Here is a 13,049-nt window from a genome sequence, read left to right as displayed (position 1 = left end):
GCTGACAGGGAACGTGTGCTGCGATGGGTCAAGGCGGAGAGGAGCAGCAGATGGGAGAACTGCGAGGTGCGCATTTACCAGGACTTGGGAATGGAGCTGGCCAAGAGGCATGCAGGATTCATCAAGGTAAAGGCAGCCCTCTACAAAAAGGAGGTGAAGTTTGGAATGCTGTATCCTGCAAAGCTCTGGGTTACGTTTGAGGAACTCCACTACTATTTTGAGACACCAGAACAGGTTTGGACCTTTATTAAAGAGAAGAAACTGGACTTGAACTAATGGGCACTTGGTTCTTTCAGTGCTGTACAGTGGCGGCGATCTGTTAACCTAATTTGCTCTGATTAGGTGTAGACTTTTATTAAAAGAAGCTGGACTGGAACTAAAGGACTTTGGGCTCTCAGAGCTTTTGTGTGGCGGCGGTTTGTTAAACTATCCTGTACTGTAATGTTTTATCCAAGATTGTTTTCAGCCTGGACAAAGAGTGGGGGCTGGAGGACGCACTGTTTAGGGTGTTTTGTGGGGATTGGAACAAGGGGGAGGGGGAAGAGAGGGGCCCTGCAAAGGGGGCCCTGCACTTGGTACCTTTTGGCGGGAGATCGGGGCCTCTGATAGGGGGATGGGCTAGGGGCTGCTTACGGGACTTGAAAGGGCACGGTGGGATACAATTAGGTTAATGGGTCCCTGGTGTGTGAGGGGGAGGGCCCGAGTGTTCGGACGGGAGACAGGCAGGCGCCAAGGGCAGGGGTCAGCGTAGCTAGCGTAGGTCAGGGGGCACCAGAGAGAGTCGGAGGTGGGGCGGGGCGGGCAGGGGAGGGCCACATTAGTTTAGTTGAACACGTGTGGCATGGGCAAACAGAGCTGGCAGGGGAAGTGCCTTATTAACATGTTTATTCTTTCCCACTGTTCGTTTTCACTATGTTAAGGCTCTTTGCACAGGGCCATTTTTATCTCTGTAACTGTTACAAATTTGTGTTAAATAAAAAAAAAGGAAATTCCTGCCCGGTCAATGGGGTTTGCCATTGTGGCCACCCCCACGCCATTGGGAAATCCGCGGGCATGAGTGCGCTGCCAGCGAAATGGAGGAGCCTGCCAACGGAGAATCCTGCCCACTAAGTCTCATTGCATAGCGGTGGGGAACCCGCTGGCAGAGCCCGCGGGAAACTCCCTGAAAAATCCGCCACAAAAATAAACATTGGAGGGGTGACAAAAAGAGAGGCTTCAGCCTGCAGACCAAAGCTCAAAGTTATGCAGAGCTGTCTCTCGGAAGACACTGCTTCATAACTGAAACCTGGACAACATATTCATACCACATTAAGGAACTGAATCACTTTCACCGAGGCTGCCTGAGGCAAGTCGGAATGACCAGATCTAAGACAAGAAACCCCAAATGAAAATTCTTTAAAAAGCTGGCATACCAAGCATTAGATGCTCAAATCATGAAGGCAGAGCCACAATAGTCGGTTACATGGTTTGAGCATCTGATAAATGAATCAGAAAGATCTTCTTCAAGACACTGACAAGTGGGAAATGCACACAAAGAAAGTCCTCTTGGTATATACACTGATGTTTGGCTGAAAACTCTTGTAGTTGTAATTCTTGTGTCACCCTGCTACAGATCTGACATGCCAGTTTCAAACATACAATACTCTACAAGGTGAAATAGATTATTGTCACCTCAGTGAGGTGTCTACATGACTTCGAAGACCATGTATGGTCAACAAAAGTCTCTTTGTGGGTGGGTTTAGCAGGGTGTTTCCTGACGCTACAAGCGTGACCCCACTATGAAACGGGACTCTATTATTTCTTTGGGCCTCAGTGGGAAAGGCCCTGCCAAGGCCGCACTTTGCTTCATTACCTGCACGGAGGAGCTCCGCTCAGTAAGAGATCAGGGCGCCATTTCTATCGATCCCCCAACACGGCCCCGCCCCAAGCTACCTGCTGGGGGGCCCCTCAAGCCCTCCGCACCCCACCTCAAAATGGCTGTGGACCCCCCCCCCCCCCAGGCCCGATCCCCGGTGGGAGCAAAATGCCACCTTGGCACTGCCAGCCTGGTGTCCGGGTCAAAATGCCATGGTGCCCAGGTGGCATGAGCAGTGCCACAGTGCCACCCTACCCAGAGGCCGACCACCTGGGTGCCTCTATTCGGCTGGGAGACCCTCCCAAGTGCTGTTCCACCTGGTACCTGTTTGTGCAGACCAGTGCAAAATGGCACCCGGCTGGTGTCCACCCGGCGAGGGGATTCGATCCTGGGCGCTGGTTAGATTTGGCGATTTTTTGCATACTTTAATGTGCAAATGTAGGCCGCTCCCATTGCGGGCGGGATCCAAATCACGACATCTCGCAAGATCCCAATAGATCTCGCAAGGAGTAGCGAGCCACATATATCTCACGAGAGGCCTCTCGCAAGACTTACCAATCGCGTTGCGACCCACGTCGGGCACGGCGTGGCCATTCGAGCTCGGTCTCAATCTCCAATCCATGTGCTTTCTATTACAGTCTGCTCTGCCAGACTGCAGCCTTTGAGGATGAAAAATTACTTCACATTTTCTCTGAAGCTGTCCAGTAGCTGAAATGAGCTGCAATAAATCTTTGCTGACCGGTTATAGATTTCATACAATGCTGTAATTATTGACAGTGACAATTAAAACCAATTTATCTTGAGAATATTTACTTCTCAGCTATCTGACACGATTTCAAAGCCAAAGATTTGAATGTTTAACTGAAGATAACTTGCAGCTCTTAAAATGGAGAGGTGGATGAGTAATGTGCTTCGCAATAGAATTGATGTAATCTTAACCCTAAAAATAGCACAGCATTTGCCTATCCATGGTCCCATTTGGCCTGCATTTGCAGTAATTTAGTCTGAAAAGTGAAGCCGAGCAGTATCTCCGGCAGCAGCGCACCCCTCCCTGATGAACCCAATGCATTCTTTGCTCGGTTCGAGCAGGAAACTAACAATCCACTGTCGAGGGCCCCAGCAGCCCATAACTGACCCATACCCACCATCACAGCTTCCAAAGTCACATTGGCCTTACTGAAAGTGAACCCTCGGAAGGCGACAGGCCCGGACCAGTTGCCTGGTCGTGCACTCAGAGCCTGCGCGGACCAGCTGGCAGAGGTGTTCGTGGACATCTTTAACCTGTCCCTACTCCACTCCGAGGTCCCCACCTGCTTCAAGAAGACCACCATCATACTGGTGCCAAAGAAGAACCAGGCAACGTGCCTCAATGACTACCGTCCGGTGACCCTGACTTCAGTCGTAATGAAGTGCTTCGAGAGGTTGGTCATGAAGTGCATCACCTCCATACTCCCAGAACGCCTTGATCCACTGCAATTCGTATAACGCCGCAACTGGTCCACAGCAGACGCCATTTCCCTGGCCCTACATTCATCCCTAGAACATCTCGACAACAAGGACTCCCACATCAGACTCCTATTTATTGACTACAGCTCCGCCTTCAACATCATAATCCCAGGCAAGCTCATATCAAAGCTCCAAAACCTAGGACTTGGTTCTCCACTCTGCAACTGGATCCTCAACTTTCTGACCCACAGACCACAATCAGTAAGAATGAACAACAACACCTCCTCCACAATAGTCCTCAATAATGGGGCCCCACAAGGCTGCGTACATAGCCCCCTAATCCACACGACTGCATGGCAAAATTTGGTTCCAACTCCATCTACAAGTTTGCTGACGATACGACCAAAGTGGGCCAGATCTTGAATAACGATGAGTCAGAACACAGGAGGGAGATAGAGAACCTAGTGGAGTGGTGCAGCGACAACAATCTCTCCCTCAATGCCAACAAAACCAAACAGCTGGTCATTGACTTCAGGAAGCAAAGTATTGTACACACCCCTGTCAGCATCAACGGGGCCGAGGTGGAGATGGTTAGCAGTTTCAAATTCCTAGGGGTACACATCTCCAAACATCTGTCCTAGTCCACCCACGTCAACGCTACCACCAAGAAAGCAGAACAACGCCTATACTTCCTCAGGAAACTAAGAAAATTCGGAATGCCTACATTAATTCTTACCAACGTTTACAGATGCACCATAGAAAGCATCCTATCTGGCTGCATCACAGCCTGGTATGGCAACTGCTCGGCCCAGGACCGCAAGGAACTTCAGAGAGTCGTGAACATAGCCCAGTCCATCCCACGAACCTGCCTCCCATCCATGGACTCCATCTACACCTCCCGCTGCCTGGGGAAAGCGGGCAGCATAATCAAAGATCCCTCCCACTCGGCTTACTCACTCTTCCAACTTCTTCCATCGGGCAGGAGATACAGAAGTCTGAGCACACACACGAACAGACTCAAAAACAGCTCCTTCCCCACTGTTACCAGACTCCTAAATGACCCTCTTATTGACTGACCTCATTAACACTACACCCTGTCTGCTTCATCAGATGCCGGTGCTTATGTAGTTACATTGTGTACCTTGTGTTGCCCTATTATGTATTTTCTTTTATTCCCTTTTCTTCCCATGTACTTAATGATCTGTTGAGCTGCTCGCAGAAAAATACTTTTCACTGTACCTCGGTACACGTGACAATAAACAAATCCAATGCAAACAGGTTACAGTGAACAACTACCCCGGGAAACAAGCTTCCCTACAATCAACGATGCAGTCTGTACAGATCTTCCCCCTTTTTCACCCCCCTTCCCTCACGACGAACAGATCCTCAAACACGGTCACAAATATCCCCCACCTTTCCTCAAACCCCCCCTGAAAAGCCCCTTAACTCATACTTTATCTTCTCTAATCACAGGAAGTTGTACAGGTCGCCCAACCAAGCCACTACCCCCAGTGGCGATGCCGACTGTCACTCCAGCAAAATTCGCTGTTGTGCAATCAGAGAGGCGAAGGCCACGACATCGGCCTTCCTCCTCTCCATGAACTCCGGCTTCTCTGAGACTCCAAATATCGCCACCAATGGTCCGGATCCACCTCCTCCTCCACTGTCCTGGCTAAGACTGCGAACAGTCCAGCCCAGAATCTTCCCATTTTTTCGCAACCGCAAAACATGTGCCTCCACTCATGTCTAATTTTGGTGACTCGCGTGAGAAACATGATGCATGTGGTTTGACCTGGTATAGGCGTAGGTGCAATTTGGGTTCCAGTTGGGGATGCTGTTTGTTCTGAAATTCAGGACATCAAATGGTCCAGCGTTCTGCCAGCAAGAATTGGAAACAATTCCCATACCCGCTGGCGTTGGATTCGCTGGTGCCGGAATTAGTGTTAAAGAGTCTGACAAGCGGAAGCTGCTTATAAGCGCTCCGCTCACCACACACACTCATTCCAGCAAAGGAGTGGCTCAGCGAAGACCTGCCCCCACCCACCCTGGTTTCGGGAGACTGAAATGGACCCACAGCTCGATGCCACTGAGGAGAGGAGGGACATTCTCTTCCCCAGAATGGACCGGAGATTCAAGCCCGCCCTCCTGAACAGGGCATGGGAGGAGGTGACGGGCAGTCAGTGCTGCCAACATCACCAAGAGGAGACAGCTCGTGATCCTGAGGGGTGGGCGTCACTGGTGAGGCCGCTAATCTGAGAGGGGTAATGTGCCGGGGGGGGGGGGTTCCAAAGGCCATGGTGTCTGTGTCCTTTGGTTTGGTGTGAGGTCTGCTCATGCCTAACTTCCATAATGTTGCTTATTATCTTTGAGGTTCTGTTATTTTTTAAGTTAGTGCTTAGTTCCTCATACTCTCAATGCAGAGCCTCCTCCTAGTCTTGCCTATGTCATTGGTACCTACATGGACCACGACCACTAGATTCTCCCCTACCACTGCAAGTTCCTCTCCTGAACACTAGCAATAGGCAGACAGCACAGCCGTTTGAACTCACACTCTAGATACTCACAGTATCTATCCCTGTCACTGTACTGCCTCCTGTCATTATAACATTCCTCTTTGCTCCCCTACTTGAATGGCAATGGTGCTGTGGTTAGTCTGTCCATCCATCTTGCAGTCCTTTTCACCGTCCACGCGGGTAAGCAAGCACTTCATATCTGTTGGACAAAATCAGGGGTTGAAGCTCCTCCATCACTAAATGCTGGCTCCCCTTACCTGCCTAACTCTCAGTCACACCCATTGTCCCTGACCATTAACCAGCTCTAAATTTCTGCCAAGTGTTCAGGTAAAGCTTCCCTTTCCCTGACGTCCCCCAATGTCCACAACTCAGACTCCAGCTCAGCAGCTCCGAGCCAAAGTTGCATAAGCTGCAGACACTTTCTACAGACATAATTGTTTGGAATTGCTGTGCCTTCCACAGATTCTCACATGCCGCAGTCACGGCACACCACTTGCCCTACCATTTCTGTCCAACCTGTTTTGTTTAATTAGTCAATAATTTACACAGATAGAATAATAGGAAGTTGCACTGACTGAGCTTGGAGACAAGGAAGAAAACTCACCAACCACTGGAGGTTGAAAAAATAAGCTGCAAAAGGAGCACCTCTTTCCCCCTGTGCACTGAATTCCAAACTTAACCAAACCCCCAACTCCTCACTCAAAGTCTTGCGTGTGCGTTGCTGTTATAGAGTCTCTGACTAAGCTTTCTGCTACAATAATTAACGATTGAAAGCAGCTACTTTCCACTGTTTGACAGATAACCACCACTTCAGGCAGCTCCCTGTTTAACTAGGCTATTCAAGTAGGCTGCACGGTGGCACAGTGGCTAGCACTGCTGCCTCACAGCGCCAGGGACCCGGGTTCGATTCTGGCCTTGTGTGACTGTCTGTGTCGGGGTTACACTTTGTCCCTGTGTGTGCGTGGATTTCCTCCCACAGTCCAAAGATGAGCAGGTTAGGCGGATTGGCCATGCTAAATTGCCCCTTAGTGTCCAGAAATGTGCAGGTTGGGGGGGAGAAGGGTTGCGGAAAGGGGCCTAGTAGGGTGCTCGTTTAGTGGGCCGGTGCAGGCACGATGGGCCGAATGACCTCCTTCTACACTGCAGGGATTATATGTACAATGTTTGAAAGTAAGAATTTAACTCTTAAACTAAATTTAAAGTTAAGAAAACCTGACTAAAAACTGCCCCTGAACCCATTCCCCAACTCCTCACTCAATCTCCATCTCAACCAGGTGCAGTCTCATGTCCACACATCTCTTTCTTTGTTTTAATGTCTGCTCTCCAACCAAGTAGGATTATATTCTCTAAGCCATTTATTGACTTATCAAACATTTCAGCACAGATGTTCTGTTTCAAGATCATGTTGGCAGTACACTTTCAAACATAATTTTTTGATCAGGTGATTACAATTCACAATCTCACCAACCCTGATCTCACAAATCGAGTTTTTTTTAAAATTTGTTTTTATTAAAGCTTTTTTTCAAACAGAATTTTTACATAACCAATAACAGAAAAATAAAAGAAAATATTTAACCAAACTAGGTGGCTGCTATCATTATACAAACAGAGAATATACATTAAATGAACAGGACCCCACCAAAGACCCCCTCCACCCGCCCCCCTTGGATTGCTGCTGCTGCTGACATTTTAGCACTCTCCTGGAAAGTCAAGGAACGGTTGCCACCGCCGGGAGAACTCCAGCAAGGACCCTCTCAAGGCAAACTTTATTCGCTTCAGGCTGAGAAACCCAGCCATGTCACTAACCCAGGTCTCCACACTCGGGGGTTTCAAGTCTCTCCACATTAACAAGATCGGTCTCCGGGCTACCAGGGAGGCAAAGGCCAAAACCTCGGCCTCTTTCGCTTCCTGCACTCCCGGATCCTCTGACACCCCAAAGATCGCTATTGTTGGACTCGGCTTCACCTGCGTGTCCAGGTGAAGGGCCTGTACTGCGCTGTAATGTTCTATGTCCCTCGCAAAGCCCTGCCAGAATTCTTTAAGCACCGGGCATGCCCAGAACATATGGACATGGTTCGCTGGACTCCCTGAGCATCTTGCACAGCTGTCCTCCACCCCGAAGAACTTACTCATCCTCGCCATCGTCATGTGTGCCCGATGTACCACCTTAAACGGAATTAAGCTGAGCCTGGCACATGATGAGGAGGAATTTACCCTGCCCAGGGCATCAGCCCTCACCCAGCTCCTCCCCACACTTGCCCTTCAGTTCCTCCACTGGGGCTTCCTCCGCCTCCGGCAGTTCTTGGTTGATATTCAACACCTTCCCCTCTCCTACCCAGCCGCCAGACTCCACCCTGTCCTGTATCCTACGAGGGGGTAGCAACAGAAATGCCCCCAACTGTTTTTTGAGAAAGTTGCGGACTTGGAGGTATCTGAAGGCTTTTCCAGGGGGCAGGCTGCATTTCTCCTCCAGCGCCTTCACGCTAGGGAAAGTCCCATCTATGAACAGGTCCCTCATCCTTCTAATGCCTGCCCAGTGCCAGCTTTGAAACCCCCCATCTATCTTGCCCGGAACAAATCTATGATTGTTCCGTATCGGGGTCCAAACTGAGGCCCCCTCCTCTTTCCTGTGCCTTCTCCACTGACCAAGACCCTCAGCACCGCCGTCACCACCGGGCTTGTGGTGTATCGTGCCAGCGAGAATGGCAGCAGTGCCGTTACTAGTGCCCCTAGGCTGGTGCCTGTGCATGACGCTGCCTCTAGCCGCCGCCTCCACGTCGACCCCTTCATCATTACCCACTTCCTGATCATGGCCATATTAGCCACCCAGTAGTAGCTACAGAAGTTCGGAAGCCTTCCCTTTCCCCTTCCCCCCACCCCCAGACTGTGCTCCAAAAACAGTCTTTTAACTTGTGGGATCTTGTTTGCCCACACAAATCCCGTGATAATCCTGTTCACCCACTTGAAGAAGGATTTGGTGATGAAGATGCAAAGGCACTGGAAAACGAACAGGAATCTGGGGAGGACCGTCATTTTCACTGTCTGCACCCTTCCCGCCAGGGAAAGCGTCAGCATGTCCCACCTTTTAAAGTCTCCCTCCATCTGCTCTACAAGCCGAGATAGATTGAGCCTGTGTAGGGCATCCCAGTTCCTAGGCACCTGTATACCTAGGTAACGAAAGCTCTTCTCGAACATCTTGAGCGGGAGCTCTCCCAGTCTCTCCTCCTGACCCTAGCGTGGATTACAAACAGCTCACTTTTCCCCATGTTCAACTTTTACCCCGAGAAGCCAACATGCGCCTCATGAATTCCACGTCATCCCAGTTCGGGGCATAGACGTTCACTAACACCACCCAGGTCCCCTGCAGCTTGCCACTCACCATTATATACCTGCCCCCCTTGTCCGCCACAATACTCCCTGCTTCGAATGCCACCCATTTACTAGCCAGAATTGCCACCCCTCTGGTCTTAGAGTTGAGCCCCGAGTGGAACACCTGGCCCACCCACCCCCTCCTTAACCTCGTTTGGTCAGCGAGTTTTAAGTGCGTCTCCTGTAGCATGGCCACGTCCGCCTTTAATCCTTTTAAGTGCGAGAGCACGCGGGCCTTCTTGACCGGCCAAGACCCCTCACATTTCACGTGATCAGCCTGGACGGGGGGTTGAACCACCCCCCCCCCCACCCCCCCACCCCACTCCCTGCCGACTAGCCATCTCCCTTTTGCGGCCCCGTGCCCGCGGCCCCGCTCGCTCCAGCCCTCCTACCGGAGGCCCCCCACCCCGCCTCTCCATCCGTACCCAAAAGCTGGCTCCCCGTCAGTCAGCAAAGCAGCGCCACCTCCCCCCCCCCCCCCCCCCCCCCCCCCCCACCATAGGGTAAGAGAGCAAGAGCCATCCAGATTCTTCCCATAGAACGAGAAACACAACCCGGGCGCTACCCCGCCCCCTGAAAAAAAAACAAAAGAAGAAAAGCGGACAGCTTAAATTCCACTACCAATCTTACATTAGGCCAACACCCGGTTACACATCCCCCCCCCCCCCCCCCCCCCCCCCCCAAGGGCGTTTCACCACGTGCAGCTGTCCTGTTAGTTCGAGTCTAGCTTTTCATGCTTAATAAATGCCCACGCCTCATGCGGCGTATCTAAGTAGTGGTGCCTGTCCTGGTACGTTACCCAAAGCCTCGCCGGATGCAGGAGCCCGAACTTCACCCCTTTGTTATGGAGGACTACCTTTGCCTGGTTGAAGCCCACACGCCTCTTCGCCAGTTCAGCTCCCAAGTCCTGGTATATCCGAATCTTGCAGTTCTCCCACTTACTGCTCCGCTCCTTCTTTGCCCAGTGCAAGACACATCCCTGTCTGTGAAGCAGTGGAATCTTATCACCATCGCCCTCAGTGGTTCGTTCACCCTAGGCTTCCTCGCGAGGACTCTGTGCGTCCCGTCCAGTTCCAAGGGCCGCGGGAAGGCCTCCGCGCCCATCAGCGTCACCAGCATTGTAGTCACATACGTGCTTGCGTCCGCCCCCGCCGCACTTTCAGGGAGTCCCAGAATCCGCAGGTTGTGACTCCTGGACCTATACTCGAGGTCATCCAGCCTCTCCTGCCATCTCTTGTGTAGGGCCTTGTGTTCCTCCACTCTGACCGTCAGACCCAGGATCTCATCCTCATTATCAGATACCTTCCTCTCCACCTCTTTAATCGCCTTCTCCTGGACCTTCTGAGCCTCTACCATCCTTTCCATGGAGGCCTTCATAGGGGCCAGCATCTCTGTCTTCAGCTCTGCGAAGCAGCTTCTCAAAAACTCTTGCTGCTCTCTCAACCACTGGGTCCACGCTGCTTGGTCCGCGCCGGCCGCCATTTTGTCTTCCCGGACCCGTTCAGCTCGCTTCCCCGCAATCGCTCTCTTGATGGCCCCACTCTTGGTTCCCTCCATGCAGCAGTGAGGGGAACCTCTCCTGTGTCTCTTGCCGGGAATCACTGCCGAAGTGCCGCTACCGCGCCGTTGAATGGCCCAAATGTCTGATCCCGGCGGGAGCTGCCGTGTGCACGACCGAGTCGGACATGGCCGCTGCACAAATCGAATATTTAAAATATATTTTGGCAAAACTCTCAGATGTGAAGCACTTAATCACAAAAAGATCATAATTCTCTCAGAAGTAAAACAGCAAAGTGGATGCTTACAATAGCTTCTTACCTTTGTGCAGGCTGATCCCATTATCGATTTGTAAAACTCGCCATCAATGAATATCTGTCAAGTAAATATCAAGGTTTGAGTATAATTTTACTAACTTGTTGGTTTTAATAGAGCTGCGATACGGGGTGGCCAACTGTCCCACTTGTAGGAGATGGGTTGGCACTTAAGTATAACAAGGATAGAAGTCGTGTTCGTAGTCACCATTTTGAATTCAAACGTGGACATCTGCGTTTCTGAGCCTCGGGAAATCTGGTAGCTAAACCCAGGTGAAGATTGCCAAATCCAGGTGACAAGTGTCTTTCTACCTACTTGCTGGACTCAGAGTGCCTTCCGGGACACTCCCCTCAAACCCCTGTGGTTGTGACCTTCCTCATGCCCCGAGGACTCTGATTGCAATGCCCCATCAAAACAGGTTTCCACAAGGAGAGGACACGATAAAATATTCTTACGTAGAATGCTGACCTCACGTGAAACCCACTACCAATACTATGTTAGCTGACACACATAGCCTCACTAAATAGATCAGTGCCTGCTGTGTGTCTGAGTTCTGGAGTAGGCCCAGGCTGCAGGAACTCCACTGCCTGCCAGCGGCGACTCAGGTGGTAGAAATCTTGCCATTTCGTTATAAGATTGTGGATTCACCTCACAGTCCAACATGAAACTCAGGGCTGACACTCCTAGTGCTGCGCTGCTGGAGGTGCCGTCTATCAAATGAAACATTAAACTGAGGCCTTGCCCTTTTGCCCAGCTGTATGTGAAAAATGCCATGCCACTATTTCACAGAAGGGCAGATGAGTTCCCCTCAGTGCCCTAGCCAATATTTTTTCACTTATTGGATTGGATTGGATGTTGTTTATTGTCACATGTACCAAGGTACAGTGAAAAGTATTTTTCTGCGAGCAGCTCAACAGGTCATTAAGTACATGAAAAGAAAAGGAAATAAAAGAAAATACATAATAGGGTAACACAAGGTAGGCAATGTAACGACATAACACCGGCATCAGGTGAAGCATACAGGGGGAGTGTCAATGAGATCAGTCCATAAGAGGATTGTTTCGGAGTCTGGTGGTGAATCTGTGGAACCCTTTGCCGCAGAAGGCTGTGGAGGCCAATTTACTGAGTATCTTTGAGGCAGAGATACATAGGTTCATGATTAATAAGGGGATCAGGGGTTATGGGGAGAAAGCAAGAGAATGGGGATGAGAAAATGTCAGCCATGATTGAATGGCGGAGGAGACTTGATGGGCCGAGTGGCCTAATTCTGCTCCCATGTCTTATGATCTTATGGTAACAGCGGGGAAGAAGCTGTTTTTGAGTCTGTTCGTGCGTGTTCTCAGACTTTCTGCCTGATGGAAGAAGTTGGAAGAGTGAGTAGGCCTGGTGGGAGGGATCTTTGATTATGCTGCCCGCTTTCCCCAGGCAGCGGGAGGTGTAGATGGAGGTTGGAGTCAATAGATTGGAGGCAGGTTCGTGTGATGGACTGGGCGGTGTTCACAACTCTCTGAAGTTTCTTGCGGTCCTGGGCCAAGCAGTTGCCATCCCAGGCTGTGATGCATCCTGATAGGATGCTTTCTATGGTGCATCTGTAAAAGTTGGTAAGGGTTAATCTGGACATGCCAAATTTCCTTAGTTTCCTGAGGAAGTATAGGCGCTGTTGTGCATTCTTGGTGGTAGCGTTGACGTGGGTGGACTAGGACAGATTTTTGGAGATGTGTACCCCTAGGAATTTGAAACTGCTAACCATCTATACCTCGGCCCCATTGATGCTGACAGGGGCTATCACATTGATGTTGTCTGGGCTTTCTCTGCGCAAATATGCTACCACATTTCCTATGTTACAACAGTGACTATTGTGGCAATTGGAATACGTTAGGAAAGTTGGATTATAAATGTAGTGGGCAATTTACGGGTTAAAAACCTGGGGTTAGAATACCTTGTTTAAAAAGAATTCTGTTCTGCAGGGCCTGGGTGGTTTTAGCAGCCAGCAGGTGAAATTGATGAAGGAATATGTTTTTTCAGCCTGGGTTAATGCATGGTGGTCTAGGGTA

The 13,049-nt window shown here is 50.5% G+C and overlaps 1 protein-coding gene across 7 annotated transcripts in view; it reads right to left on the bottom strand.

The window, feature by feature from the left end:
* The window catches only part of LOC119963432 (trichohyalin-like), a 190,395-nt gene that overhangs the window by 53,238 nt on the left and 124,108 nt on the right, over positions 1-13,049 (bottom strand). For all 7 annotated transcript variants that reach the window (XR_005460101.1, XR_005460102.1, XM_038792548.1 and 4 more), the window contains one exon: positions 11,002-11,055. Coding sequence is in view for 5 of the 7 variants with exons in the window: in XM_038792548.1 (XP_038648476.1) it covers positions 11,002-11,055 (54 nt within the window). In the remaining 2 variants the exon portion in view is untranslated. The remainder of the gene's footprint in view (positions 1-11,001; positions 11,056-13,049) is intronic.

Source organism: Scyliorhinus canicula, chromosome 3, assembly GCF_902713615.1.
Source record: "Scyliorhinus canicula chromosome 3, sScyCan1.1, whole genome shotgun sequence".
Classification (NCBI taxonomy): domain Eukaryota; kingdom Metazoa; phylum Chordata; class Chondrichthyes; order Carcharhiniformes; family Scyliorhinidae; genus Scyliorhinus; species Scyliorhinus canicula.
The sequence above is the reverse complement of the archived record's forward strand: the minus strand, read 5'-3'. Positions and strand labels throughout refer to the sequence as shown.